This window comes from Microcebus murinus, chromosome 16 (assembly GCF_040939455.1).
Source record: "Microcebus murinus isolate Inina chromosome 16, M.murinus_Inina_mat1.0, whole genome shotgun sequence".
Lineage (NCBI taxonomy): Eukaryota > Metazoa > Chordata > Mammalia > Primates > Cheirogaleidae > Microcebus > Microcebus murinus.
In genome coordinates, this window is record NC_134119.1 from 61076562 (window position 1) to 61101704 (window position 25143).

At 59.0% G+C, this 25143-nt stretch overlaps 3 protein-coding genes across 3 annotated transcripts in view; 2 read left to right on the forward strand and 1 right to left on the reverse strand.

Moving 5' to 3' along the window:
- The window catches only part of PAK4 (p21 (RAC1) activated kinase 4), a 42067-nt gene extending 37476 nt beyond the window's left edge, over positions 1-4591 (forward strand). Inside the window, exons 6-10 of the mRNA XM_012774651.3 lie at positions 172-305; positions 609-735; positions 1513-1638; positions 2949-3083; positions 3627-4591. Of these exons, the coding sequence (XP_012630105.1) occupies positions 172-305; positions 609-735; positions 1513-1638; positions 2949-3083; positions 3627-3782 (678 nt within the window). The 3' untranslated portion in view covers positions 3783-4591. The remainder of the gene's footprint in view (positions 1-171; positions 306-608; positions 736-1512; positions 1639-2948; positions 3084-3626) is intronic.
- An 8917-nt stretch (positions 4592-13508) lies between these two features.
- NCCRP1 (NCCRP1, F-box associated domain containing) lies at positions 13509-17034 on the forward strand. The gene is made up of 6 exons (XM_075993375.1): positions 13509-13864; positions 14851-14913; positions 15042-15093; positions 15864-15959; positions 16573-16711; positions 16829-17034. The coding sequence occupies exons 1-6, from the start codon at positions 13549-13551 to the stop codon at positions 16967-16969; spliced, it is 807 nt and encodes a 268-aa protein (XP_075849490.1). The 5' UTR covers positions 13509-13548; the 3' UTR covers positions 16970-17034.
- Positions 17035-18051: 1017 nt separating this feature from the next.
- Positions 18052-19156, reverse strand: SYCN (syncollin). The gene is made up of 2 exons (XM_012775230.3): positions 18756-19156; positions 18052-18203 (listed from the first exon to the last, which is right to left on the reverse strand). The coding sequence occupies exons 1-2, from the start codon at positions 19148-19150 to the stop codon at positions 18194-18196; spliced, it is 405 nt and encodes a 134-aa protein (XP_012630684.1). The 5' UTR covers positions 19151-19156; the 3' UTR covers positions 18052-18193.
- Positions 19157-25143: the final 5987 nt, after the last annotated feature.

Sequence of the window (25143 nt, forward strand, 5' to 3'; positions counted from 1 at the left end):
ACCCCCAGGAGGGCGGCAGGCCTCACACCCTGCTTGGCTTTGGTAGGGGTGGTGGGCCATCCAGGTGACGCTGATGAGCGAAAGTGAGAGGTGGGACTGGGCAGGCGGGCTGCAGGGCGTGGCTGTGGCTCGGTCTGAGGGCGGGGCGTGGCGCTGACCCGGCCCCTGCAGGTGGTGATCATGCGGGACTACCAGCACGAGAACGTGGTGGAGATGTACAACAGCTACCTGGTGGGGGACGAGCTCTGGGTGGTGATGGAGTTCCTGGAAGGAGGTGCCCTCACTGACATCGTCACCCACACCAGGTACTTAGGGGAAGCTGGACCCTCCCCAGAGTGGACTAAGTCCCCTCCAGGCTACTTGGGGTGGCGCCGTGTCTGCTTAGAGCCACCTTGCTATCCCCCGGGATTGGTCACGTCTTCTTAGATTCCTACCCCCTAAGAAAGGTCTGTGTGTCCTGCCCCCACCCACGACTCTCCAGAGTGGGGTCATGTCATCACAGATTCCCCCTACCCAGGGCAGGGCTGCGTCCCCCTCAGACCCTGGGGTCCCGTCCGCCCAGCTGTACTCCGTGCCTCCACACCCGCTCACCCCGTGCCCCCACGCAGGATGAACGAGGAGCAGATCGCCGCCGTGTGCCTGGCCGTGCTGCAGGCCCTGTCTGTGCTCCACGCCCAGGGCGTCATCCACCGGGACATCAAGAGCGACTCCATCCTGCTGACCCACGATGGCAGGGTGAGGAGGCGGGTGACTCTCCCCTCTCCCCAGGCTCCCGTGTTAGGGTGCAGGCTCCGCTCCCCAGTTCGGTGGCAGTGCTCGGGGGAGCAGCGAGTGTATCTGTCCTCACGGAACAGTATCCAGAGTGGGGGGTCCAGGTCGCTGGGGGGCTCTGTGCAGCGGGAGGGGCGGGCTGGCGGGGCTCTGCTGTCAGCTCAGGACGCTGGGAGCTGTAGTGCAGCCCTGGGCCCAGCGGGGACAGGTTTGGGCAGGCAGACACAGCTGTCAGCCACACTTCTCCCTCCGCTGAAGGCCGGCCGCTGGCCCAGCGCCCGAGTGGGTCTCCGACGCCGGTCCTCACTCATATTCCGGACCGAGGGTGTGAATCTGGGGACCTGGTTGTTGCGGAGGCGGGCAGTGTCCCTCCCATGCTCCCGGGGCAGGCAGTGGTGAGCCGGAACTCGCTTCCTTCAGGGAAGCAGGGCGGGGTGTGGGCTTTCCCAGCCGTTGGTCCCTGCAGGACTTTAGGACTCGGGCCACTTCCCATAAGAACTGCAGGGCAGCTGGTGGCTCCTTGCAGAGCCTGCGAGGAGGGCACATGATGGGATCTGGGGAGGTGACATGCCTGAGGGCCCTGCAGGGAGGTGGGGGAGCTCCAGCCGTCTGGCTGCAGAGCCCGGCTCTAAGCCCGGGGCTGCACGTCGTGGCTAAAGCCAAGGGGTTAAATAGGTGGGCGCCTCTGCGCGCCCGCGCCCGGGCCAGCACCTCTGACCCGCCGCCTCTGCCCTGCCGCAGGTGAAGCTGTCAGACTTCGGCTTCTGCGCCCAGGTGAGCAAGGAGGTGCCACGGAGGAAGTCGCTGGTCGGCACGCCGTACTGGATGGCCCCGGAGCTCATCTCCCGGCTTCCCTACGGGCCTGAGGTGAGCCCAGCGGTGGTCCCATCCCGCTATCAGCATAGGTTCACGCCGTGGTGGCCCAGAACAGCCGCGTGCTGGGGGTGCGGCCGGCTCCGTCCGGGGAACGGTCGCCGGGGATGGTTTCGTGGAAGAGGAGGCGGCACACACGCATTGGTTCATTCCTTCCGTCCTGATTGAATTCTCATTCTGGGTAGGGCAAATGATTGGCAGGAGGGACAAAATACTGAGCAGAAGTGGCCACGGGCCCTGCTGTCAGCTGGGTGCAGAGGCCACAGACTGGCAGGCTTCGGGCTGGCTCGGCCTAAAGATGCCTTTGCAAACATTTTAAAATGAGACTCACATGTAGAAGTCCGAATTTCCGTCTTCGGTTGCAAAGCCAGGAGATCTGGCCACATGGAGGCCAGGTTCCCACGTGGCCGCAGTGGCGGGAGAGGGGCTGCTCCTCTGCAGACGGGGCGGTGCCTCTGTCCCGGCCCAGTCCCCACCCAGCCCTGCTGCCCCCTCCGAGGCCTGTGAGCTGCGGCCCGTGGCCCTGAGCGTCCCTCCACCACTCGGTCAGCCTTGCCCCCGGCCACGAGAAAGGCCCCCCGGGAGCACGTCATGGGCGACCTCAGGCTGGAACCAGGTCACACTGGGGAGGGAGGCCGCTGTGAGAATGCGAGGGGACACCTCAGTCAGGACTGCCTGTGAGGGACAAAGACCCATCTTAAACGGATTCAGCAACACAGGAAAACCAGTCCCCAGCAGGGTGGCGTTCGGGATGGACAGGCTGCAGGCACCGTCGTCCACGTCTCTTTCTGTCAGTGTCGTCTGCGGTCGGGCAGGCGCTCGCTCCCCTCGTGGGGGCAGAGACGACCTGGCATCTCTGGAAGCTTCTCTGCCTCTGCGCTGCCCCAGCTCCACAGCGTCCCTGGGTATTTTGGGGGCAGTTCCCTGGTTGACTCTGATTGGCTTGGCTTGGGTCACGTGCCCGTTCCTGGGCTGATCCTGTGTCCCGTCTGCTGCTGAGGCCACTTGGGTCCCAGACCCACTGCCGGTGCTGCACGACCACCTGACGGGTGGGGGGCTCTCACCAGAAGCAGCAGCTGTGCGGTTGGCAGAAGGAAGAGGGTGGGAGTTGGGTGGGCGACAGCCTTCGGGGCCTTCCTGGAGGAGGAGGGCGTGGGGTCTGGCTCGCTGCGGGTCCGAGGGAGTGTTCTGGGCCGAGGGACTCCAGAAGCAGAGGCAAAGGCAGAGCAGGGGCCCCTCTCCCTGGCTTCCCCCAGGACGGGCCGTCCTTCCCACCCAGCCCTGCCGTCCCTCCCGCCCCCCAGGTGGACATCTGGTCGCTGGGCGTCATGGTGATCGAGATGGTGGATGGGGAGCCTCCCTACTTCAACGAGCCGCCCCTCAAAGCCATGAAGATGATTCGGGACAACCTGCCACCCCGACTGAAGAACCTGCACAAGGTGGGCCCCGCCCACGGGGAGGCAGTGCTCCGGCAGCGGGCACCAGGCAGAGCGCGGGTGTGGCCGACACTGTCGCCCGATGGGCCGGGTGGTGCTGGGCTCCCCTCACTGCCAGGCCTCAAGTGTCTGCAGACAGGCTTATGTGGGGACCGAGCAGCAGAGACGGCAGCGCTCTCGGGTCCCTGTGCCCTGGCCACCCACAGAGGCTGTGCTGAGCTTGGCCTGGCTGGTGGCTGAACACGCTCGTAGCCAGGCCCTGGGCCCTGCCCCGCCGCAGACAGGTCTGGGCGGAACATCCTCCTGACCTGCCTGCTCCCTCCAAACCACGAGAACGGGGAGGAAATGAAACCCGGGGCCTTTGGGTCTGTCACCAGCCCCGGAGCCAAGCTCTAGACACCCGAGCTCTTTGCCCCCGGCCCGGGCAGCAGGCGCCCGCGGCCCATCGGATGGACGAGGAAATGGCGGTCCCACGGCGAGTGACAAGTGAGGCTGGTACTCAGGCCAGTGCCAGGGTCCCGCTGACCTCCCCCTGTCTCCCCACAGGTGTCACCCTCCCTGAAGGGCTTCCTGGACCGCCTGCTGGTCCGCGACCCGGCGCAGCGGGCCACGGCGGCCGAGCTGCTGAAGCACCCGTTCCTGGCCAAGGCGGGGCCGCCCGCCAGCATCGTGCCGCTCATGCGCCAGAACCGCACCAGATGAGGCCGGCGCCCCGAACCAAAGAGCCCCTCGGGTCGCCCCAGCCCTGCCAAGGCCAGTAGGGGGCCAGCCCCCGCCCCTCCCCGCCCGGGAGACACTCCACAGGGCACCACCCTCTTTGCTGGGGGGGCACATGGGACCCTACTACTGAACTCTGGTTTTGATTTTACGACTTTTGAAAAATCACAGTGACTCATGGGAGTAAGTGAGATTCCCAGGACCTCCCTCCCCTCCGGGACAGGCCCCTCTGTGCCCTTCTGTCTCCAGGAAGGACAGGCGGCCCTCCCATCACTGGAAGTCTGCAGTGGGGGGTGCTGGGGCGGAGAGAACACTATGAAAGAGGTGCGTGTGTGTGCGTGCGAGTGTGTGTGCGTGCGTGTGCCTGCACGCTGGGGGTCCAGTTGCTCTGTCCTCCAGCCTGCAAGTCGGTGTCCCTGACACCTTGCCTGACATCCAGCCCCCTCCCCCTGAGCCATTGTGGGGGTCGATCATGAATGTCCGAAGAGTGGCCTTTGCCCGTAGCCTGCTCACCTCTCTGGACGGGAGACGGGTTGGGGCCCCCGCCCACCCCAGCCTCGGCAGCAAATGACTACTGCACCTGGACAGCCTCCTCTTTTCTAGAAGTCTATTTATATTGTCATTTTATAACACTCAAGCCCCTGCCCCCACCTGGGGACAGCTGGCCCCTGCCCTCCGGGTGGCACCGGAGACAGAACTACTGCCTGAAGGATCAGGTGCCCGCACGGTCAGCGCAGCCCCGCCCGCCCGCCTCGAGTTAGTTTTACAATTAAAACATTGTCTTGTTTTGCGTGTGTGCTGTGTGGGGCCTGCCTGGCCATCTTGGGGGGCGCTGGCGGGGAGAGAGGCCTGGCTGCCCCCGGCGTCCGGGCGAGGCGGGGTCAGGGCAGGGGCAGGCGGGTGGGGGTTCCTGGTCCCAGCGGCCGGTAACGGCTCACCCCTCTCCCTGGGGGCAGGTCGGGCCCCGCCCTGGAAGCCAGCAGCGTGCCAGAGTCCATGAGCCATGGCGACCGGTTCACCAAATCGGTGCTTTCCTGGAAACTTAAAGGTGGCCTTGAGCGTGTTTGGCGGGTAGGAAGGGACCCTTGAAAATGACATTAGTGAATTGGCCATTTGGCAGATTGGTCCGATGGCATATGGGCTTTGGGGGGATTGACTGAGGCCGGTGGACTGGCAGCTGCCACTTAGAGACGCTGCTGAGCCCAGGTGCCTGGGGACGCAGCGAGGGGCACAGCCGCGGAGGAGGAATCCTGCTGACACGAGGTGACGCCACTACCATGTCAGCGTCCCAGAGACATCCTGCCGCTCAGGCCCTGCCGGGCTGCACTTCCTGGCCCTCCCAGCACCCAGGGGTGGGCGGAGGCGGCGGCGGCCTGCTGAGGTGCAGGTGGGAGGATGAGGAGTGGGCCTCCGTCCCCAGCGCCGCCCGGTGTCACTGGCACAGACAGCAGCCGGGCCCATTGGTGGGCAGCACGTGGCGAGGGCGGAGATTCTGGGTCGGCCCAGGCCCGCCGCCCTCCCCGCTCCCGGGACCCCTGCCCCACACGGGTCCTGACCCCCAGGAGTGCGGGCGCTGTGACCGGCAGGGCCTGGGCCTGGCGCACACGTGACCTGCAGGGACCGTCACAGACTTAAACAGAGCAGCGCAGGCCGCTCTCGCTCCACGGGAACGCGTCTTGAGGCCGAGGTGACGTGGGCACATTGCTGGGAAAAAATATGCCCAAGTTGGCAGAAAAACATACAGAAAACAAGAGGAGACCAAGATAACACACCCCCCTACACACACCCAAAAATAAAACGCCTCAGGCTTGAACACTGAGAAATGGGATCTACCAGACGCAAGGCGCAGGTCGTGCCCGCCTGGTGCAAGTTGTTCCAGAAAGGATGGCCCAGCGCATTCTAAGAGGGCGAGGTTCCCAAACCAGATAAGGGCGGTGAAGACCGCAGCGTCACGGACACGCCGGCTCCGGGCACCCCACGGGCACTGAGCACAGCTCTAGGAGGCGCCCCCTTGCCAGGCGAAGAAACGGGCTCAGAGAAGGAAAGTCACTGCCCGGGTCATGTCTGCCTGACACCCACAGTGTCTCTGCTGGTTTGGGCGCCTTGGGTCACTCTGTGTGGGTTTTTTTTTTGTTTGTTTTTTAAGACAGTCTCACTTTGTTGTGCAGGCTAGAGTGAGTGCCGTGGCGTCAGCCCAGCTCACAGCAGCCTCAAACTCCTGGGCTCAAGCGATCCTCCTGCCTCAGCCTCCTGAGTAGCTGGGACTACAGGCATGTGCCACCATGCCTGGCTAGTTTTTTCTATATACATTAGTTGGCCAATTAATTTCTTTCTATTTATAGTAGAGACGGGGTCTCGCTCTTGCTCAGGCTGGTTTCGAACTCCTGACCTTGAGTGGTCCACCCGCCTCGGCCTCCCAGAGTGCTAGGATTACAGGCGTGAGCCCCCGCGCCCGGCCTCTCAGTGTGGTTTAAAGGGCTGGCTTTGGGTGTCATAGTGGCTGCTCCTCCAGGCCCCAGCCCTCCCCCACACTGCCTACCGCCGTTGCCTGTGCAGAAGGGGTTCCCCCGGGAGCAGTCAGTGGCAGGGCGGGAAAACAGGCCCCTCTAGTTGTTCCAGATGGGGGAGGTGACAGATTTGACACAGGCGGCTGGTTAGTTAAAAGCCAGGTACCCAGCAGCGATCATTAAAGGCGCCAGAGCAGAATGGCGTCTTCCAGCTTCCTGCCCTGCACTGTCACTGCAGGCAGAGCCTCGACCCTGCTGGCTTGGGAGTCTGCAGAGCCGGTTTTCAGGCGGAGCAGGGGAGCGAGTGTGGGCTAGGCGCAGCCGAGTGGCGCTGGAGGACTCGCTCTGTTCAAATGTAATCGACCAGACTCGCGCTCCACGGGAAGGAATGAGAACTCAGAGGGACAGGAGGTGGTGTGGGTGACAGACCCACAGGCTGGGAGGGAGAGCCAGGGATGTGTTGGCCTGTAGGCTGGCGGTGCTGGGGTCACAGTGGGTGATTTAAACAGGTCAGAACGGTGGCTTCCAGAGTGCGATGCCCAGCCCAGCCCAGCCCAGCAGCACGTGGGAGCTTGGCGTGTGAATTCCTGGGCCCCACGCCTGGCTGAATCAGACACCGGTGGGGCCCAGCAATCTGCATTTCAGCAAGCCCCCTAGGGCATTCTGATGCCTGCTCAGGCTTGGGAACCCCTGAGATGCACAGGGGCCCTCGTGCGTGCGACTCGTGCCTGGCCCTCTCGAGTCATCAGCGTCCCGGGTCCTTCCATCCATCTCTCCTTCCTTCATCCGGTCACACCAAGAGGGGCTCGGGGAGAGGAGGGCGCTCCCTCCGGGGGACCTGACCCCGAGGTTTCGCCATGACTCGCTGGCCAGAGCTGAGTCACGCAGCCGCACCCGCGGCAGGGGAGGTTGGGAACCAGAGTCTCTATTCGGGGCGGCCGTGTGTCTAACGCCAGACTCCAGTCGTGATTCTCCACCCCTGCTGTTCGCTGCACTTGCGCGGCTTCCCTGGAAATTCTGATTTAATGACAGAACAGAGAGCCCAGAAGCAGACGCAGATGTGTGCGGGAGCTTCGCACGCGCTAAGGACAGGAGGAAAGAGTTGTTTAATAATAGTGCTGGCGGAATTGGCTCATTTATGGAGAAAACACTAAATCCCTACTGAATGCCACAGCAGGAAGGAAGCCTAGATTTCTGCTGTCCGGTACAGTGGTCGCTAGCCGCGTGTGGATATTTGATTTTAAATTGAAGTGAAGTAAAATTAAGCATATGGTCCCTCGGTTGCACTAGCCACATTTCGTATGCTCGGTTGCCACACGTGGTCAGAGGCTGCTGATTGGACAGCACGCGGTCAGAGGCTGCTGATTGGACAGCACGCGGTCAGAGGCTGCTGATTGGACAGCACGTGGTCAGAGGCTGCTGATTGGACAGCACGTGGTCAGAGGCTGCTGATTGGACAGCACAGATACTGAACTTGCCGTTGTCCCAGTTCTGTTGGACACTGATTCTCTAGATGGGTAAAGATCAAGCTGTGCAAGGTGAAGTGTAAAGTTGATGACATGAGGACCAAGAAGGACTCTAAACAAATCTCCAAAGGAACACATTGTAACGAAAACATAAAGGTGGTCATACTGAAATCATTAATTTTTCTTTGTAAATAGGTTTCAGAATGGGAGAACATATTTGCAAAGTCTAATACCGACAAGACTTTTTTTTGAGACACAGTCTCACTCTCTTGCCCCGGCTAGAGTCCCGTGGCGACAGCCTAGCTCACAGCAACCTCAAACTCCTGGGCTCAAGCGATCCTCCTGCCTCAGCCTCCCAAGTAGCTGGGACTACAGGCATGCACCACCATGCCCAGCTAATTTTACATATATATTTTTTTAGTTATCCACCTAATTTCTTTTTATTTTTTTAGTAGAGACGAAGGTCTTGCTCTTGCTCAAGCTGGTCTTGAACTCCTGAGCTCAAACTATCCACCTGCCTCAGCCTCCCAGAGTGCTAGGATTACAGACTTGAGCCACTATGCTGGCCCTTTTTTTATCTTTTTTTTTTTTTTTTGCAATAGGGTCTCACTCTATCTCTCAGGCTAGAGTGCAGTGACATCATCGTAGCTCGCACCAACCTCAAACTCCTGGGGTCAAGTGATCCTCCTGCCTCAGCCTCCCGAGTAGCTGGGATTACAGGCACACAGCACCCCTCTCTGCTAATGTTTCTATTTTTTTATAAAGACAGGTCTCCCTTTTGGTCAGGCTGGTCTCAAACTCCTGCCTTCAAGTGATCCTCCTGCCTCGGCCTCCCAGAGTGCTAGGATTACAGGCATGAGCCACCACACCCAGCCAAGACAGTTTAACAAGAAAAAGAGAGCAACCCTAACAGGAAAGTGGGCAAAGGACATGAACAGGCAACTTAGAGGAGAAAGAACCCAAAGGCTAATAAGGGTATCACAGTTGCTGAGACTCATTAGTGGGCAGGACAGATCCCACCCAGGCCTCGCCTGGTCCAGGAGTCTCAGACTCAAATGCCCCCGAGGCATCAGTTAATCGAAGCGGATGAGTACCGCTCTGTAGTGTGGCGCACCCAGCCCTTTGAAGGGCCGTCTCTTTGCATTTGACTATGCACCAATATTAGCAAAACGTGCACCTCCTCGTGCATCTTGCTTTTTCCCGCCTAACGACGTACATCTTGGTAGTTGCTCCCTGTAGGTGCATGAAAAGCAAGCTCGGTCCTGCTGAAGGCTGGGTAGTATTCCGTTGGGATAAACCACGACTCATCGGAACAGCCACTGTCTGGGGAGCTCGCGGTGGCTTGCGGTTCTAAATGATGCTACCGAGAGCTCTTGCGCGTGCCTTAAGATTGGCACACGGGCGGGTTTGTCTAGTGCACCTGCGCGGCTCCCACCTACCCTCTGCCCTAGGCCATGCCTGCCGGGTATCTCTGACCCTCCCTGGATCCTTCTCTGGCTCTGGCCAGTCCCAGCCCCGTCTCTCTGAGTCCCTCTCGCTTTCTGTCTCTAAGCCTCAGCCTCTCTCTCTGCCTCTCTGTTTTCTCTGTTTATCTCTTTGCTTTCTCGGTCTCTGTCTTTATCTTTGTCTCTGAATCCCTCCCTCCCTGCTCTCTGCCGCTCTCCCACCTCCCCCCTTCTGCCCTGCTTCATTCCTGCCTCTCTGTCGCCCCCTGCAGGGAGCAGCTGGCTCACCGCCCCTCCAGCTCGCAAACCCCTGGTTCACATGTGGGGCGGGCGGCACCCAAGCCAGCCCACCTTTCTCCCACCCGCAGCCCCTCCTGGCCTGGCCGCACTCCCCCCCCTGCAGCGCTGGTGGAGAACCCCGGGTCTGCTCCCCCGAGCCCCAGATGCCCCCCTGCAGGACGCCCGCCCTTCTATGTCCACCAGCAGGCTTGGGTCCTGGGATGCGCCGGCTCCCGGGAGTGACACTGGTTTTGCAGCAGGAGCTGCAGAAGGTTGGACGTGGTGCACCCACGAGACAGAGCCTCTTCCTGCTGCCACGGGGCCTGGCCTTCTCGCCCTCCCTGCCCGGCAAGCAGAGCAACAGTCCGTGTCAGCCCCGAGCGGGGACAGACAATAAACAGACCTGCCCAGGCCCCGCCCCGGTGCGGCTGACACTCCGCGCAGGGCGACGGCTACGCCCAGGCGGGCCTGTTCCACGCACTCGCTGGATTTACAAATCACACCAGGCTCAAGAAGGAAGGAGCAGGGTGTGGCCGCAGAGACTGGCAGGGGCGGGAAACTACCTGGCCTGGGGAGGGCCCAGGTCGCTCTCTGTGTCCCGAGAGAGAACAATCACCAAGCTGTGCTGTCAGGGAGGAAAGCAAGACGGGTGTGTGTGCCGGGAGGAGGCGACACCTGAGTGGAGAGGAAGGCAGCCTCGGAGAGCAGACAGGGGCCTCGCGGGCGGGGGGAGCGTGTGCAAAGGCCCTGAGGTGGGGAGGAAGTCGGAGGAAGTCGGAGGCTCCAGGACCAGCAAAAGCACGGGCAGAGTGCGGTGTGGCCCCTCGGGCAGGAGTCAGAGGGAAGCAGGGCTAACTCCAGGGGGAAACTGAGGCTCAGAGAAGCAAAATCCTTTGCCAGGGACACATGGGGATACGTTGGGGACTGTTAGTGGGGTAGTGGGGCAGCCTCACACGCTTAACCATCAGGACAGTGGTTATTTATTTATTTTTTTTTTGAGACACAGTCTCACTCTGTTGCCCAGGCTAGAGTGAGTGCCGTGGCGTCAGCCTAGCTCACAGCAGCCTCCAACTCCTGGGCTCAAGCGATCCTCCTGCCTCAGCCTCCCGAGTAGCTGGGACTACAGGCATGCGCCACCATGCCCGGCTGAGTTTTTCTCTATACATTAGTTGGCCAATTAATTTCTTTCTATTTATAGTAGAGACGGGGTCTCGTTCTTGCTCAGGCTGGTTTCGAACTCCTGACCTTGAGTGGTCCACCCGCCTCGGCCTCCCAGAGTGCCAGGATTACAGGCGTGAGCCACCGCTCCGGGCCAGGGCAGTGTTTCCTGATGTGGGGCCCAGCCCAGTGGCATCAGCATCACCATGGGGGTGGGGGTGGGGTTGTTAGAAATGCGGATTTTCAGGCCAGCCCGCCCCCAGCTACGGAATCAGAAATTCAGGGCCCAAGAGTTGGGGGGTCCAGCAGTCTGTGTTTAAGCCTGAAGAGGACTCGGGCACACGCTGACACGTGACACCCATCACCAAGCTAGGCTCTCCCGTCTCCCCAAGGCGTGTCCCTACCCTCGGAAGGGCCCCATCCGCAGTGCACTGGACAGCGGCCCCCCCAAAAGATACATTCCCACCCAAATCCCCAGACCTGTAACTGCTACTTTACTTGGAAAAAGGGTGTTTGCAGATATGATTAAGTTAGGGACCCTGAGCTGAGGACATCACCCTAGATCATCTGGGTGGACTCTGAGTTCAATGACAAGTGTCCCTGGCCCGTCTCCGGCTCCATCGTATCTTCTTCCCGAGAGCGCTGCGTCTCGCCATGAGCCGGGTTTGGAGCTCTGGGAAGTGGCGAGAGGCGGAGCGGTATTGAGGGGGATTGGGACCAACTCACAGGTGACTCGGAAACTGGGCTGAAAACTAGAACCTGCTCCGAGACTTCTCGGAGCCACGCAGTGTTTTCAGAAGAGGGAGGCCGAGGTGGGAGGATCACTTGAGGTCAGGAGTTCGAGACCAGCCTGAGCAAGAGCGAGACACCGTCTCTACCAAAACTAGAAAAATTAGCCAGGCGTGGTGGCATGTGCCTGTAATCCCAGTTACTGGGGAGGCTGAGGCAGGAGGATCGCTTGAGCCCAGGATTTGAGGCTGCAGCGAGCTATGATGACGCCACGGAACTCTAGCCTGGGCAACACAGCAAGACCCTGTCTCAAAATAAATAAATAAATACAATAATGCCAACGGGAGGGAACAGGCCATGGAGGCAGGAACCAGAAACCCAGGGCATTGAATGCTGGTGAGAGAGCTGGGATTTTCTCCTGAGGGAGGGCACTGGGGAGCCATGGAAGGTTTAGGTGGGAGAGTAACTGGTTGGGTTTGGGCTTTAGTACCACCCCTCTGGCTGTTGTGTGTGTGTGGGGGGGTTGGAGGTGTGGAACTTATGTGGGTGAGACACCCACAAAACCACGGCCAGGTAGGTGGCAGCGAAGGACAGTGTCACGCCCCCCCATCCCCCACCGGCAGCCTGCTGTCCGCCCTCCTTCCTGCTCTCCTCTGGCTCCTCCCGGCCACACCCTGCCCTGGATTCTGTGCCGTGGGGCTACGCCTCTTGCGTGCATGAGTTGGTTTGCCACTTCCCAAGGGTCCCCCTGTCCCCACGGCCATGGCTCAGCCCCGACTGGCCTTGGTCCCCTGGTCTGGAGTGGAGATGCTATTACCTGCTCCCACCTCTGCAGGGCTGTGAGGGTTGATGAGTTCCAGACAGACCTTCGGTAAATGTATCCGCCAGCTCCTGTCTGCGGCGTGAGTCAGTCAGTCTTCCCGGGGACGATTTTAATCTGTGTCCCTGAGTATCTTCCCCGAGACTCCGTGTGTGACTATGTCCCACTCGCCATGAGCCGGCTGTGCAACCTTGGATGAGTTGCTAGACCTCTCTGTTTCCTCATCTGCAAAATGGGCACGACAATGGTGTCTACTTCCTAGGGTGGACGTGGAGATGGAATTAATCACTCTGCTTAATGGACTTAGCAAAACACCTGGCACGCAGGCAGCCCTCAATTACCTGAGCATTGTCACGGAGTGTCTGAGCGTGTGGGGGCAGGAAGTGCCCCTGGGAGCTTGTGGGGTTATCTGGGACAGAATGGGATGAGGCCTGGGAGGGTGGCCTCTGTTTCCACATCTGTGAAATGGGCACAGGCCTGGCACCCCTCACAGCGCTGTACGGGAGCACATGCGGCCAGCAGGTGCGCACACACGCTTGCGCTGTTCCTTCCCCTTCCCTGCAAAAGGCGGCCGGGAGCAGCGCGCACCGCCTCACCGCTGTCTGGAGGGCGCAACTCCCTTGGGGCCGAGCTAGACAGCAGGGCGGGGGCGCGCCTGACAGTCTGGGCGCAGCTCAGTGCCCGCGTACCTGGGTCAGGTGTAGGATGTGGCCACGGGCAGGAAGTGGCCGTGGGCATCTGGCCCTACAGGTTCCTCTGCCACCCCACCCCCTCCGCACCTCCTGCCCCCCGCCGCCCCACCCCCACTCCAGCCCACCTGCGCCCGCCCGCCCGGGAAGGGGTGCAGCCCCCAGAAGCCGAGCTGGGGCTACTGCCCTCTCCGTGCCTCCCCGGGGTCCCCCATCCCTGGAGCCCCCCACCTCCGGTTCCAGTTCTCTCTCCGCTCTCCTCGCCTTGGTTTCTAGGACAGGAAATGTCAGGGCCCCAAAGGGGCGTCCCAGGGGAGGGCAGAGGAGGAAGCGGCAGAGGCAGGGCCTGCCCTGCACCCCACCCGCCCCGCGATGCCCCCGGAGCGAGGAGGGGCAGGCAGGAGGAGGGGTCCCCCTAACCAGCCTCTCTGTCCTGGATCTGAGTGAGGGGCTCGGCCCCGTGCAGAGCCCCGGGAGCACTGGGCGAGGACGTCTGGGCGCCTAAGCAGGTGGCGCGGGCGGGCCGGGCGCCCCAGCTCGAGGGAGGAGGGCCTGAGAGCGCAGGTCCTCCCCGACACGCCCCTGTCTTAAGCGCCTGCCCCTCGCTGCTCCGGGTCACTCTGCGCCCTGCAGGAGCGGGACCGGCCGGCGACCGCGGATGGCGCAGGTGCGGGGCGGACGCGCGCGCGGCGGCGGGACGGGGGCGGCCCGGCCCGAGAGCCCCCAGGAGCCGCCGCCCTCGCCGCCGCCGCCGCCCTCGCCGCCGCCTCTGCCCTCGCCCGCGTCGCCCGCCGCCCCGGAGCCCCCCGGGCGGCCGCAGCCCGCGCCGTCCGAGGCCTGCGCCCGGCAGCTGCTGCTGCAGGAGTGGGCGCCGCTGGGCGGGGGCCTGCGCCTGCCCCCCAGCCTCTCCTGGAACGTGCTCCTGCTGCGGAGGCCGCTCTACCGCAACCTGCTGCGCGCGCCCAACCCCGAAGGTGCCCGCGCCGCCCGCGCCCGCCCGCGCCCGCCCTCCTCCGCGCCCGGCTCTCCGCCCCGCACCGCTCCGCGTCCCTCGCTCTCCTTCCCTGCCGTCGCCCGACGCCCTGCGTCTCTGTGTCCCGCCTTGCCCCTGGCTCCGTTGTGCCTGTCTCTGTCATGCGTCTCTCCCCGCATCTCTGTCTCACCCCTGCATCTCTGTCTCACGTCTCTCCCTGCATCTCTGTCTCACGTCTCTCCCTGCATCTCTGTCTCACGTCTCTCCCCACATCTCTGTCTCACCCCTGCATCTCTGTCTCACGTCTCTCTCTGTCTCACCCCTGCATCTCTCTGTCTCACGTCTCTCCCCGCATCTCTGTCTCACCCCTGCATCTCTATCTCACGTCTCTCCTCGCATCTCTTGTCTCACCCCTGCATCTCTGTCTCACGTCTCTCCCTGCATCTCTGTCTCACGTCTCTCCCCACATCTCTGTCTCACCCCTGCATCTCTGTCTCACGTCTCTCTCTGTCTTACCCCTGCATCTCTCTGTCTCACGTCTCTCCCCACATCTCTCTGTCTCACCCCTGCATCCCTGTCTCACGTCTCTCCCCGCATCTCTGTCTCACCCCTGCATCTGTCTCACGTCTCTCCCCACATCTCTCTGTCTCACCCCTGCATCTCTCTGTCTCACGTCTCTCCTCGCATCTGTCTCACCCCGGCATCTCTCTCTCCCTCTCGCCGGCCCCTGCCTGTGTTTCTGTCGGTTCCTCCGGGTCCCTCTTTCTGTCCCTCCGTCTAGTCTCACTACAACCCCCCTTGCTCCCTCCCGGCGTCGGTCCCCACCCCCCGGGACGTTCTCGCGGTTCTCTCCCCGGCCCTGACTCTCACCCCGCCTCGCCGCTCTGGCCCGGGACAGGTTCCAGCCCTGCCAGGGCAGCCCTGGGGCCAGGGTGGTGGGGACGGGGTGTGGGCCCGGCCTGAGGGCCCCTCACCTGTGCGTTGCAGGCATCAACATTTATGAGCCAGCGCCCCCTACCGGTCCCACGCAGCGACCCCTGGAGACTCTGGGTGAGCTTGGGGGGAGGGGGGTGCAGGGTGGGGGGGCGGGGGTCAGGGTGGGGTGGGGGCGGGGGATCAGGGTGGGGGTCGGCCTCCAGGTTGGGGTGTTCCAACCCTTTGCCCCCCCCACCGGCCAGGCAATTTCCGAGGATGGCACATTAGAACTGAAATGCTCCACAAGGACCTAAGGTGAGTCGCCAGCAGGTGTGGCCTGTGTGTCACTGTGGGACCCGGTTTCCTGCTCTGTCAACACGGTTAGTCACGGGAGAGGCTGCTTGTGAAACAGGTGGCTCAGGGGCCCGCTGAGCCGGGCTGGCACATAGCAGCTGCTCAGGAAACAGCAGGCACTATTGTTACTGCTGTCATTATTGTCAGCCTCTCTCCCTGGGAGGGGAAGGGCCACCCAGGCCACCGCTTGTCCCCCACCGACCCGAGCCCTGCCTCCGCACGGCGGATGGGGCGGTGTGGCACTCAGTCACACACGCCCCGCTTTGGATCCTGGTTCTGCCACTTCTTTGTGGCTTGACCTTGGGCGAGTCTCCATTGTCTTTTTTTCTTTCTTTCCTTCAAAATATTCAGGGAGTGCCCTTGTTTTAGGGGGGTCACATAGATCATTTTTGTAATGCTTGCGTCCTGGCTGTGGGTGTGCCTGTCACCCAGATAGTGACATGGTTGGGTTGGTTTATTCCCCTGCCCCCTCTCTCCTCCCCCCTCCCTTGCTTTCCACCGAGTTTTACTTCCCCGAGTCTCCATCTCGGGCCTCAGTTTCCTCATCTGTAACATGGGGTTCAGAACGCATCACCCGCAGACTGTAGAGTGCTGGGGGCCCCTGTTGTGGGGGGCTCTTGCTATTACTGAGAGCACTAAGACCAGGGCTCCCTGCTCCCCGGAGCCACGCCGACCCCGGGGACCCCCAAAGATCCGGCGGATCCGAACCCCCTCCCCCACCCCACTCGCAGCTGGACGGTGAAGCAGCAGTGCGTGGACCTTCTGGCCGAGGGCCTGTGGGAGGAGCTGCTGGATGACGAGCAGCCGGACATCACGGTCATGGACTGGTGCGTGCCCCGCCCCGCCGGCTCGGCCCTCCGTCACGCAGTGCTCCCCAGAGCACCAGCCCTGCCCCGTGCTCCCCGAAGCCCCCAGCTCCTCCCCGAGACCCTCCTGGTGCTGCAGGGGCCAGCTCTGCCCCCCACTCCGGCCCCTCCCCTCTGGGTCTTTCCGATTTTGAGATGTGCCAGGTCTCTTACGCCTTTGAGGTTTGCTCAGACTGTTCCTGTGCCCTTGGATGCTGGAGTCATTTACACATGGCTCCTCCTCCAGGAAGCCTTCCCTGACTGCCCCCTGCTGGGTCGGGTGCATTAGCTCCAGTGCCCTGTGCCCCCTCCTCCCCCAACCTCTCTCCCTGTGTCCCCTCCTCCATTCTGGCCCTGGCCATTTCTGGCTGTCACTGCAGGGTGACATGTCTCCCTCCCTCACTGGCCTATGAATCCCATGAGGGCTGGGGCTCTCCTGGTCACCTGGTCACTGCCGTGTGGCCAGCACCACCCAGCCCAGGGCTGTGCACACAGTGGTGCCAGTGAGTGTCTGTGGAATGGGGCATGTGGCCAGAGGTTGGGGCTGGGTTGCTGAGACCGCGGTGGCGACTTGAGGCCTGGACCCCACCTCCAGGTTCGAGGACAGCCGGCTTGACGCGTGCGTCTACGAGCTGCACGTGTGGCTGCTGGCAGCCGACCGCCGCTCGGTCATCGCGCAGCACCACGCGGCGCCGCGGACCACCGGGAGAGGCGCCCCAGGCTGCTGGGTGCAGGTGAGACTCTGTCCCACCCCCACCCCCAGATGTGTGCTCGCCTCCCAGGACCTCGGGGTGGGGGGCAGGTTGAGGGTCCCCAATAAGGACCCTCTCCCGAACCCCGGTGCCACCCAGGTGTCCCACGTGTTCCGCCATTACGGCCCTGGCGTGCGCTTCGTCCACTTCCTGCACAAGAGCAAGAACCGCATGGTGCCCGGCGGCCTGCAGAGGACAAGGGTGACCGACTCCTCCGTGTCCGTGCAGCTCAGGGAGTGACAGGCCGAGCCTGTGCCTGTTGCGACCCCACAGCACCGCCCGACCTGAGCTCCGCACCACCTGCTCCCCTCCTGCCACCTCCTCACCCCCATCCCGCCCTGCCCTGGCTTCTCATCTTCACGTCCTTGAGCGTCCGACTCGGGCCATCTCCCCTGCACTCCCGAGCCCCACGAGGGCTAGGGCCGCCCCTTGCAAATCCGGTGCTCGGCACACAGTAGGAGCTCAGGAAATCTCTGCTGAGCGAAGGAATAAATACACGTGCCCAAGGATGCTGAGCGCCACCCGGTTTCTGCTCCATAGAACTTGGCTCGGTTCCTTTCCCGCCCGCACACCCTCTAGCCTTGACCTCCAGCACCTTTAAAACCTGCGCACCTTTGGCCCAACCTTGACCTCTGATCTCCCCACACATCCCTAGTGGATGTCTCTCCGGGTCTCCACTGAGCTCTCCCCATCGCTCTGGACTCAGACTCTCCCCAACTCCCCTCCTCCCTCCAGCTGCTCCCAGTTGTCATTCCCCCAGAGCTGTCCCCACACCTCTGCTGCCAGGACCCTTCGTGTCTCTTCTCCAGTGCCCCTGAACCCAGGTATCCATCAAGGTCTCCCACCTGTGGACGTGGTGGGGACACACATATTGCAACCGGAACAGAAATATGCAAATCTGAACTAAAGTGACCTCCCTGTGTGGCGGAGGGGGTGGTTGAAGGTATTTGACACCTGCGTGAGTCCTGGGCTGCAGCCGGATCACTCTAGGGTCCCTGGCCCTCCCCTGGGCCACAGTCCTACAAGGCCCCCTGCTGTCCCGTGCAGGAATCAGAGGGCGTCTGGAGGCCCTTGGGGACACTAGGACAGCTCAGGGAAGGGTTGCAACACTGAGCAGTCAGCCAGCCGTCCCGCACGTGTCACACGTCTGTCCTTCTGTGGAGGCATGTCTCGTGCGCACCTATAACCCCTTCAGAATCTACAGTGTGTCCCCGTCCATGGCACTGTCCCAGGTATGGGCTCACCCAGGCCTGCTCTGTCCCCCATTCCACCCGGTTCTGGGTGGACTTGGGTCCCAAGCACAAGCAGATGGCAGACGGGGACAACTTCACAAGGGCTGTATTTCAGGGAAGGTGGTGGGGCAGGCGGACAGCTACTCCTCTTGGGTCTTGGGGCCTGCAGTGGAGCCCAGGGACGGGCCAGGTGAGGGGCTCGGCAGGTGGCAGGTGAGGGAACTCCAAGGTCTCAGGAACACCTGCGGCATGACAAAAACTTCCCATCAGGGGATGCCAAGAGCTTGGAGACCCAGGTGTGGTGGATTCTAGAAGCCCAAGTCTAGGCGGAAGGCTGGGGGATCTCAAACTGAGGCTCCAAGTTCTGGAGTTGGGGGTCTTAGCCTGGGAGAGTTTGGGGCTTGGAGCTCTTGGGGGACAGGGACACCTGGGATGGGTTTTGGGGGGTACCATGGCTGGATCTGGGGGCCCAGGGCTTGTGAGCTTGGATATGGGTGCAGGGTGGGCTCGGGGCCCTGCAGGCTTGGGTCTGGGGGCGGTGGGACTGGTTTTAGAGGCTGATCTGGGGGTCCAGGTGGGCGGGGAACATGGGGCCCAGGCTGGTCCTAGAATTGAGTCTGGGGTCTTGAGTTCTGGGTCAGTTGGAGAGTCTGGGGAGCCCAGAGCCCGCGCTGCGAGGCGGGAGGGGCAGGGCGGGGGGGGGGGCGCGGAGGAGGAGGCGCTGGCTTGGGCGCGGGCTCCGAGCGGGGCCTCCGGGGCCGGAGGGCGAGCGGATGCTCGGCCGGCGGGGGCACCTGCAGTAGAGCGCGGAGATGGCGTTGGACCAGTCCCGGAAGACGCCGAGGCGGTACTCCTCCAGGCGCGGGTAGGCGCCGCCCGAGAACTTGCGCGTCTTGCCGGCCTTGCCGCGGAGGGACCACACGGTGAGCTCGCAGCGCGGGGCCACCACGAGCGAGGACGCGGTGTTGGCCCAGTCGGAGGGCAGGTAGGGCAGGTCGGCGCCCGGCTCCAGCGACAGCTCGGCGCCCGCACAACAGTTCTCGTAGTAGGGGTCGCTCTTGTCGTACAGCTTGGCGCACGTGCGCGTCCCGTCCTCCCTCTTGAGGTCGGCGGGCGCGGGGCAGGCGCCCAGGGCGCAGGGCACGGCCGCCAGGGCCAGGGCCAGCAGCAGCGGCCACCGCGGGGACATGGTGACACTGCTGGGCCGCGCCCCCGCGCACTTTTAAGCGCTCGTGCCGTGGGAAGGAAGAAGCTGCGCGATAAGGACCCCGGACCGGGAGGGGAGGGCGTCCCCTCCCCCGGGAGCCGGGCGACCTGCCTAACACGAGCCGGAAACCGCAACCAGGGAGCACAAGGTGGACGAGTCTGCACAAAACGTAGCACCTGGCCCGGGCGCGGTGGCTCACGCCTGTCATCCCAGCACCAGGGGAGGCCGGGAGGCAGGAGGATCGCTTGAGCCCAGGAGTTTGAGACCAGCCTGAGCAAGAGCAAAACCCATCTCTACTAAAAATAGAAAGAAATTGGCTGGACAACTAAAAATATATAGAAATAAAAAAATTAGCCGGGCATGGTGGCGCATGCCTGTAGTCCCAGCTACTCGGGAGGCTGAGCCAGGAGGATCGCTTGAGCCCAGGAGTTGGAGGTTGCTGTGAGCTAGGCTGATGCCACGGGACTCTGGCTGGGCAACAAAGTGAGACTGTCTCAAAAAAAACCCAAACAAACGTTATGAACAATCCATATTATTGTTATTTGTGAATGTAATATAAACACTTAATGTATAATATTGCATACATTCAATAGCATAAATGCAAATATCTAAAGCGTGAAATAGTGCCAGGGACTCAGTAAACGGAAGCTGTTATGACACCAGATTCCGAGACCCTGGCCTTTGGTCTTATTTCTCCTTTGCTTTCATGACCCCCATGGAATCTAATCTCCAGCTGCTAACTTCCCAGAGGGCCTCCTTGACCCTGGGGACACAGAGCCCCCCCCCCCCGTACCGCAGGGAACATAGCAGTGGGTACACGAATGTAGACACCTGCTTAACATATAGTCCTGGAGAAGCAGTGACACGCAGCCCTGTCCCCCTACAGGACCACACAGCTGCCATCACAGACAAGCTCCCCGTCCTCCACCACTCCTGCCCCCAAACCCAGGAAATCCCACACATCTGACATGCTCATGAGAGCACACGTGTGACACATACGTGTGACACACAGATACTTACGCATGCACAGCATGCTCACCTGGAAATAATTTCCTCACTGTTATTTATTTATTTGTTTGTTTTTGAGACAACAGTCTCACTCTGTTGCCCTGGCTACAGTGTCGTGCCTTCAGCCTAGCTCACAGCAACCTCAAACTCCTGGGCTCAAGCGATCCTCCTGCCTCAGCCTCCCCAGGAGCTGGGAGTACATGCATGCACCACCATGCCTGGCTAATTTTTTTTTTTATATATATTTTTAGTTGGCCAATTAATTTCTTCCTATTTTTAATAGAGACGGCATCTCGCTCTTGCTCAGGCTGGTTTCGAACTCCTGACCTTGAGTGATCCGCCTGCCTAAGCCTCCCAGAGTGCTAGGATGACAGCCATGAGCCACCAGGCCGGCCCCTCACTGTTTATTAACAGAAGCTAGACACCCAGTAGAAAAACAAACATCTCGTTATCACATCGTTTTTTTTCTTTTCTTTTCACTCTCTCTCTCTTTTTATTAAGACTGGTTGCTTCAACACATACTTTTTTTTAAATGGGAGAATGTCCTGCCCTCGAGGAACCCATGTACCCTTGAGAGAGTCAGATGATAAATCACTAATCCGAACACAACGTGAAAAGAGCTCTAACAGGGGCATCGCAAAGGACTCTGGGAATGCAGTGGGAAGAATGACAGATTTGTTTGTTTTTTAATACTCATGGATATATTTTGATTTGTTTAATAGGAAATCTTTTCGGATCTCACAACCTTGATTCGACATTTTTCAGCAGATCATAAAAAAGGAGACGGCCGCACACATGCAATTGCCACTAGAAGAAAAAATAAAGTGTTTGTCTCTATCAGGTTGTACCCAAACGTAAACATCAGAGGTGGCACATAATGTAAATGAAAATGCTAAGTGTGTCGCGTAAGGACAGGAATGTATTCAGATCACCACTTAAGTTCACAGTCAGAACTCATTACAATCCTGTAACGATGTGTTGCCGAGTGGGATTATTATTCTTAAGGGACAGTATAGCCCCAAAGCAGCCATAACTGGGTGGTTTGGAAGCCATGGTTCTCAAAGTGTGCTCCCTGGGCCAACAGCACCAGCAGCCTCTAGAGGAACTTGCTAGAAGTTCAGATTCTCAGCCCCACCCCAACCGCACTGAACCAGAAACTCCAGGGGTGGTCCCCAATAGTGACAGTTTAACAAGCCCTCCTGCTGCCTCTGCTTAGGGTTAGGGCTTAGGTCTAATCCTTCATGCATCACTGGTGGTTTATTACATCTAGAATTTTCTGTATTGATACTTCGATTTGCTCAGATCCTTTCAAAATATAACCCGTGTGATTTTCCTGATTACAAAAACATTCCATTTAGCAATTAGAAAAAGGAATATCTTGGCCGGGCGCAGTGGCTCACACCTGTAATCCTAGCACTCTGGCAGGCCGAGGCGGGCGGATTGCTCCAGGTCAGGAGTTCAAAACCAGCCTGAGCAAGAGCGAGACCCCGTCTCTACTATAAATAGAAAGAAATTAATTGGCCAACTATATCTAGAAAAAATATATCTAGAAATATGTCTAGAAAAAATTAGCTGGGCATGGTGGCGCATGCCTGTAGTCCCAGCTACTCGGGAGGCTGAGGCAGGAGGATCGCTTGAGCCCAGGAGTTTGAGGTTGCTGTGAGCTAAGCTGACACCACGGCACTCACTCTAGCCTGGGCAACAAAGTGACACTTTGTCTCAAAAAAAAAAAAAAAAGAAAAGAAAAAGAAAAAGAAAGGAACATCTCTTGGGGTCCCAGGTGGCGCCTCCTAATACAGTACCTGGAACCCAAATGACAGGAGTGAACTTGAATCTTTTCCAACACAGACAGAAGAGCCATTGTCATCTCACTTCAGGGCATGGCTGATGTCATTTTCTCAGGTACACCGCTGCAGGGGAGGCGCCTTGTGTTGAAGATTCCCTGGGTCCCAGGACCAGAGGTATCAAAATGCTGTGAATCCCGGGGCGGGAGGTGGGGGGGGGGGGGTCTTGTCGAGCTACAGGTTGATGGCGCGTCTGCGAGTGGGCTTAGCGCCTGCTCTCCCTGCAAGTCCCCCGGTGACGCCAGGCTCTCTGCAAACCGACAGTCTCCGCCGAGGCAGAGGAAGCACGAACACAGCCCAAATTTGGAACCCGCTACCAGGAGGAGGTGGCAGGAATTTAGAGGCAAGCAAGGCCAGGGAAGGCGGTTGAGACTGAAAGAGAAACTCAGATGAAATTCAGAAGGAAGCCGGCGAAGGACGAGGAATCTGAAAACCTAAGGGCTGGAAGAGCTTTGGCCCGAGAGACCCTGGGGGTGGCCCAAGCCCTTCGCCCAACCCCGAGGGGGGTGGGGTCTCACTGGTAGCAGGGCTAGGGAAAGGACAGCCCAGAAGCGCTCAACAGGTGGCGCAGTAGCCCAGACAGTGAACAAGCAGATCTGGAGCCTGAGTTCAAATCTTTTTTTTTTTTTTTTTTTTTTTTTTTTTTTTTTTTTTTTTTTTTTGAGACAGAGTCTCGCTTTGTTGTCCAGGCTAGAGTGAGTGCCGTGGCGTCAGCCTAGCTCACAGCAACCTCAAACTCCTGGGCTCAAGCGATCCTCCTGCCTCAGCCTCCCGAGAAGCTGGGACTACAGGCATGTGCCACCATGCCCGGCTAATTTTTTATATATATATATCAGTTGGCCAATTAGTTTCTTTCTATTTATAGTAGAGACGGGGTCTCGCTCTTGCTCAGGCTGGTTTTGAACTCCTGACCTTGAGCAATCCGCCCGCCTCGGCCTCCCAAGAGCTAGGATTACAGGCGTGAGCCACAGCGCCCGGCCCTGAGTTCAAATCTTGACACTGCTGGTTCTGTCCTGTGTGAGCTTGGGCAAGTTACCAAGCCTCTCTGAGCTTCAGTTTCTCTAATGTGCAAGGTGGACGTAATACACACGACAATTTAGTTACCTTCTTGGAGTTTTCAGATCTGCAGGGAGGCTTCCTTTTTCTTGTTGTGTATGTTGGTCGTCGGTAATTCTCTTTTTTGCTTTATCAGTTTTGAGTTAAACAGCAGCACTTTTTTTTTTTTTGAGACAGAGTCTCACTCTGCTGCCTGGGCTAGAGTGAGTACCATGGCCTCAGCCTAGCTCACAGCAACCTCAAACTCCTGGGCTCAGACGATCCTCCTGCCTCAGCCTCCCGAGTAGCTGAGACTACAGGCATGCGCCACCACGCCTGGCTGATTTTTTCTATATATTTTTAGTTGGCCAATTAATTTATTTCTATTTTAGTAGAGATGGGGTCTCATTCTTGCTCAGGCTGGTTTTGAACTCCTGACTTGAGCAATCCTCCCACCTCAGCCTCCCAGAGTGCTAGGATTACAGGTGTAAGCCATCCTGCGCCCGGCCAGGTTTTTTTTTTTTTCTTTAATTTGAACTTATTTGATCTTTTTTTTGAGACAGAATCTCGCTTTGTTGCCCAGGCTAGAGTGAGTGCCGTGGCATCAGCCTAGCTCACAGCAACCTCAATCTCCTGGGATCAAGTGATCCTCCTGCCTCAGCCTCCCGAGTAGCTGGGACTACAGGCATGCACCACCATGCCCGGCTAATTTTTTCTATATATATTAGTTGGCCAATTTCTTTCTATTTATGGTAGAGACAGGATCTCGCTCTTGCTCAGGCTGGTTTCGAACTCCTGACGTGGAGCAATCCACCCGCCTCGGCCTCCCAGAGTGCTAGGATAACAGGAGTGAGCCACTGCGCATAGTACTAGTTTCCATTGTGGGTTTGGTTTTTATTATTTCTTTCAATGCTTTCTTCCTTTATTCTTTCTTCTTTCTTTCTTCTTTCTTCTTTCTTTCTTTGAATTTGGTGTCAACAATCCTCTCCTAACTTGAAGAGGAGCCTGTAAGATGGGAAGAATCTGGGTTATTGATAACATTGGTGCAATTTCCAGAATTAGCCAACACCTGCTCTATCTTACCCTCACCCTTTTTTTGTGAGATTATAAATTCTTTATCTTTATTCAAATTGGGTGGGGATTTTCCATTATTTAAGCCAAATAAATCCTGATAAATATATTTGCATTTTATATACAATAAGATGATACTATTTGTTCTATAACCATATGTGATGTGATACTATTTCATGGGGGAAAAAAAAGAATTGGCCGGCCACAGTGGCTCACATCTGTAATCCTAGCACTCTGGGAGGCCAAGGCGGGAGGATCGCTCGAGGCCAGGAGTTTGAGATCAGCCTGAGCAAAAGAGAGAACCATCTCTACAAAAAATAGAAAAATTAGCCAGGTGTGCACCTGTGGTCCCAGCTACTTGGGAGGCCGAGGCAGGAGGATTGCTTGAGCTCAGGAATTTGAGGTTGCAGGGAGCTATAATGACACCACTGCACTCTATATTGGGTGATAGAGTGAGATTCTGTCTCAAAAAAATGAAAAGAAAAATAAAAAAAAACACCCCAGCCTGTATGTACTGAAGAAGTTAATAGGCATTCATCAAGGTCACCGGGATGACAATGAACTAGACCACTCTGCTGCGGCAGACGATGGTGTTCAGGACCATGGAGAGCAGCCCCGGGGCTGCTGCCTTCCCTAAACTGAGACTAGCTTTTCTTGGTGAGGGGTTTCCCGGGGCAGGAGATGACAAGGGGACCTTTAGGATAAGAGTCTTTGCTGCTCTTGGCTTGTCAGGTGGCCCATTTTGGATCTGAACTTAAGATGATTTGTCTGCACAAAAATAAAGTTAATTTGTCCTTCTTGAAATCAGAAGTGGAGATATGAATTTAGGGTGTATTAGACTGCTTTATCATTCAACATATTTTTGCCCTTCCAAAGTGGAGAATTCATTTCTTGGGGACAATTATAAATCTACAAAAATAGTTACAGAACTAATAAGTCAGTTCAAGAAGATTATAGGATACAAGGCAAACATACAAAAACCAATTATTGGCCAGGTGCAGTGGATCAAGCCTGTAA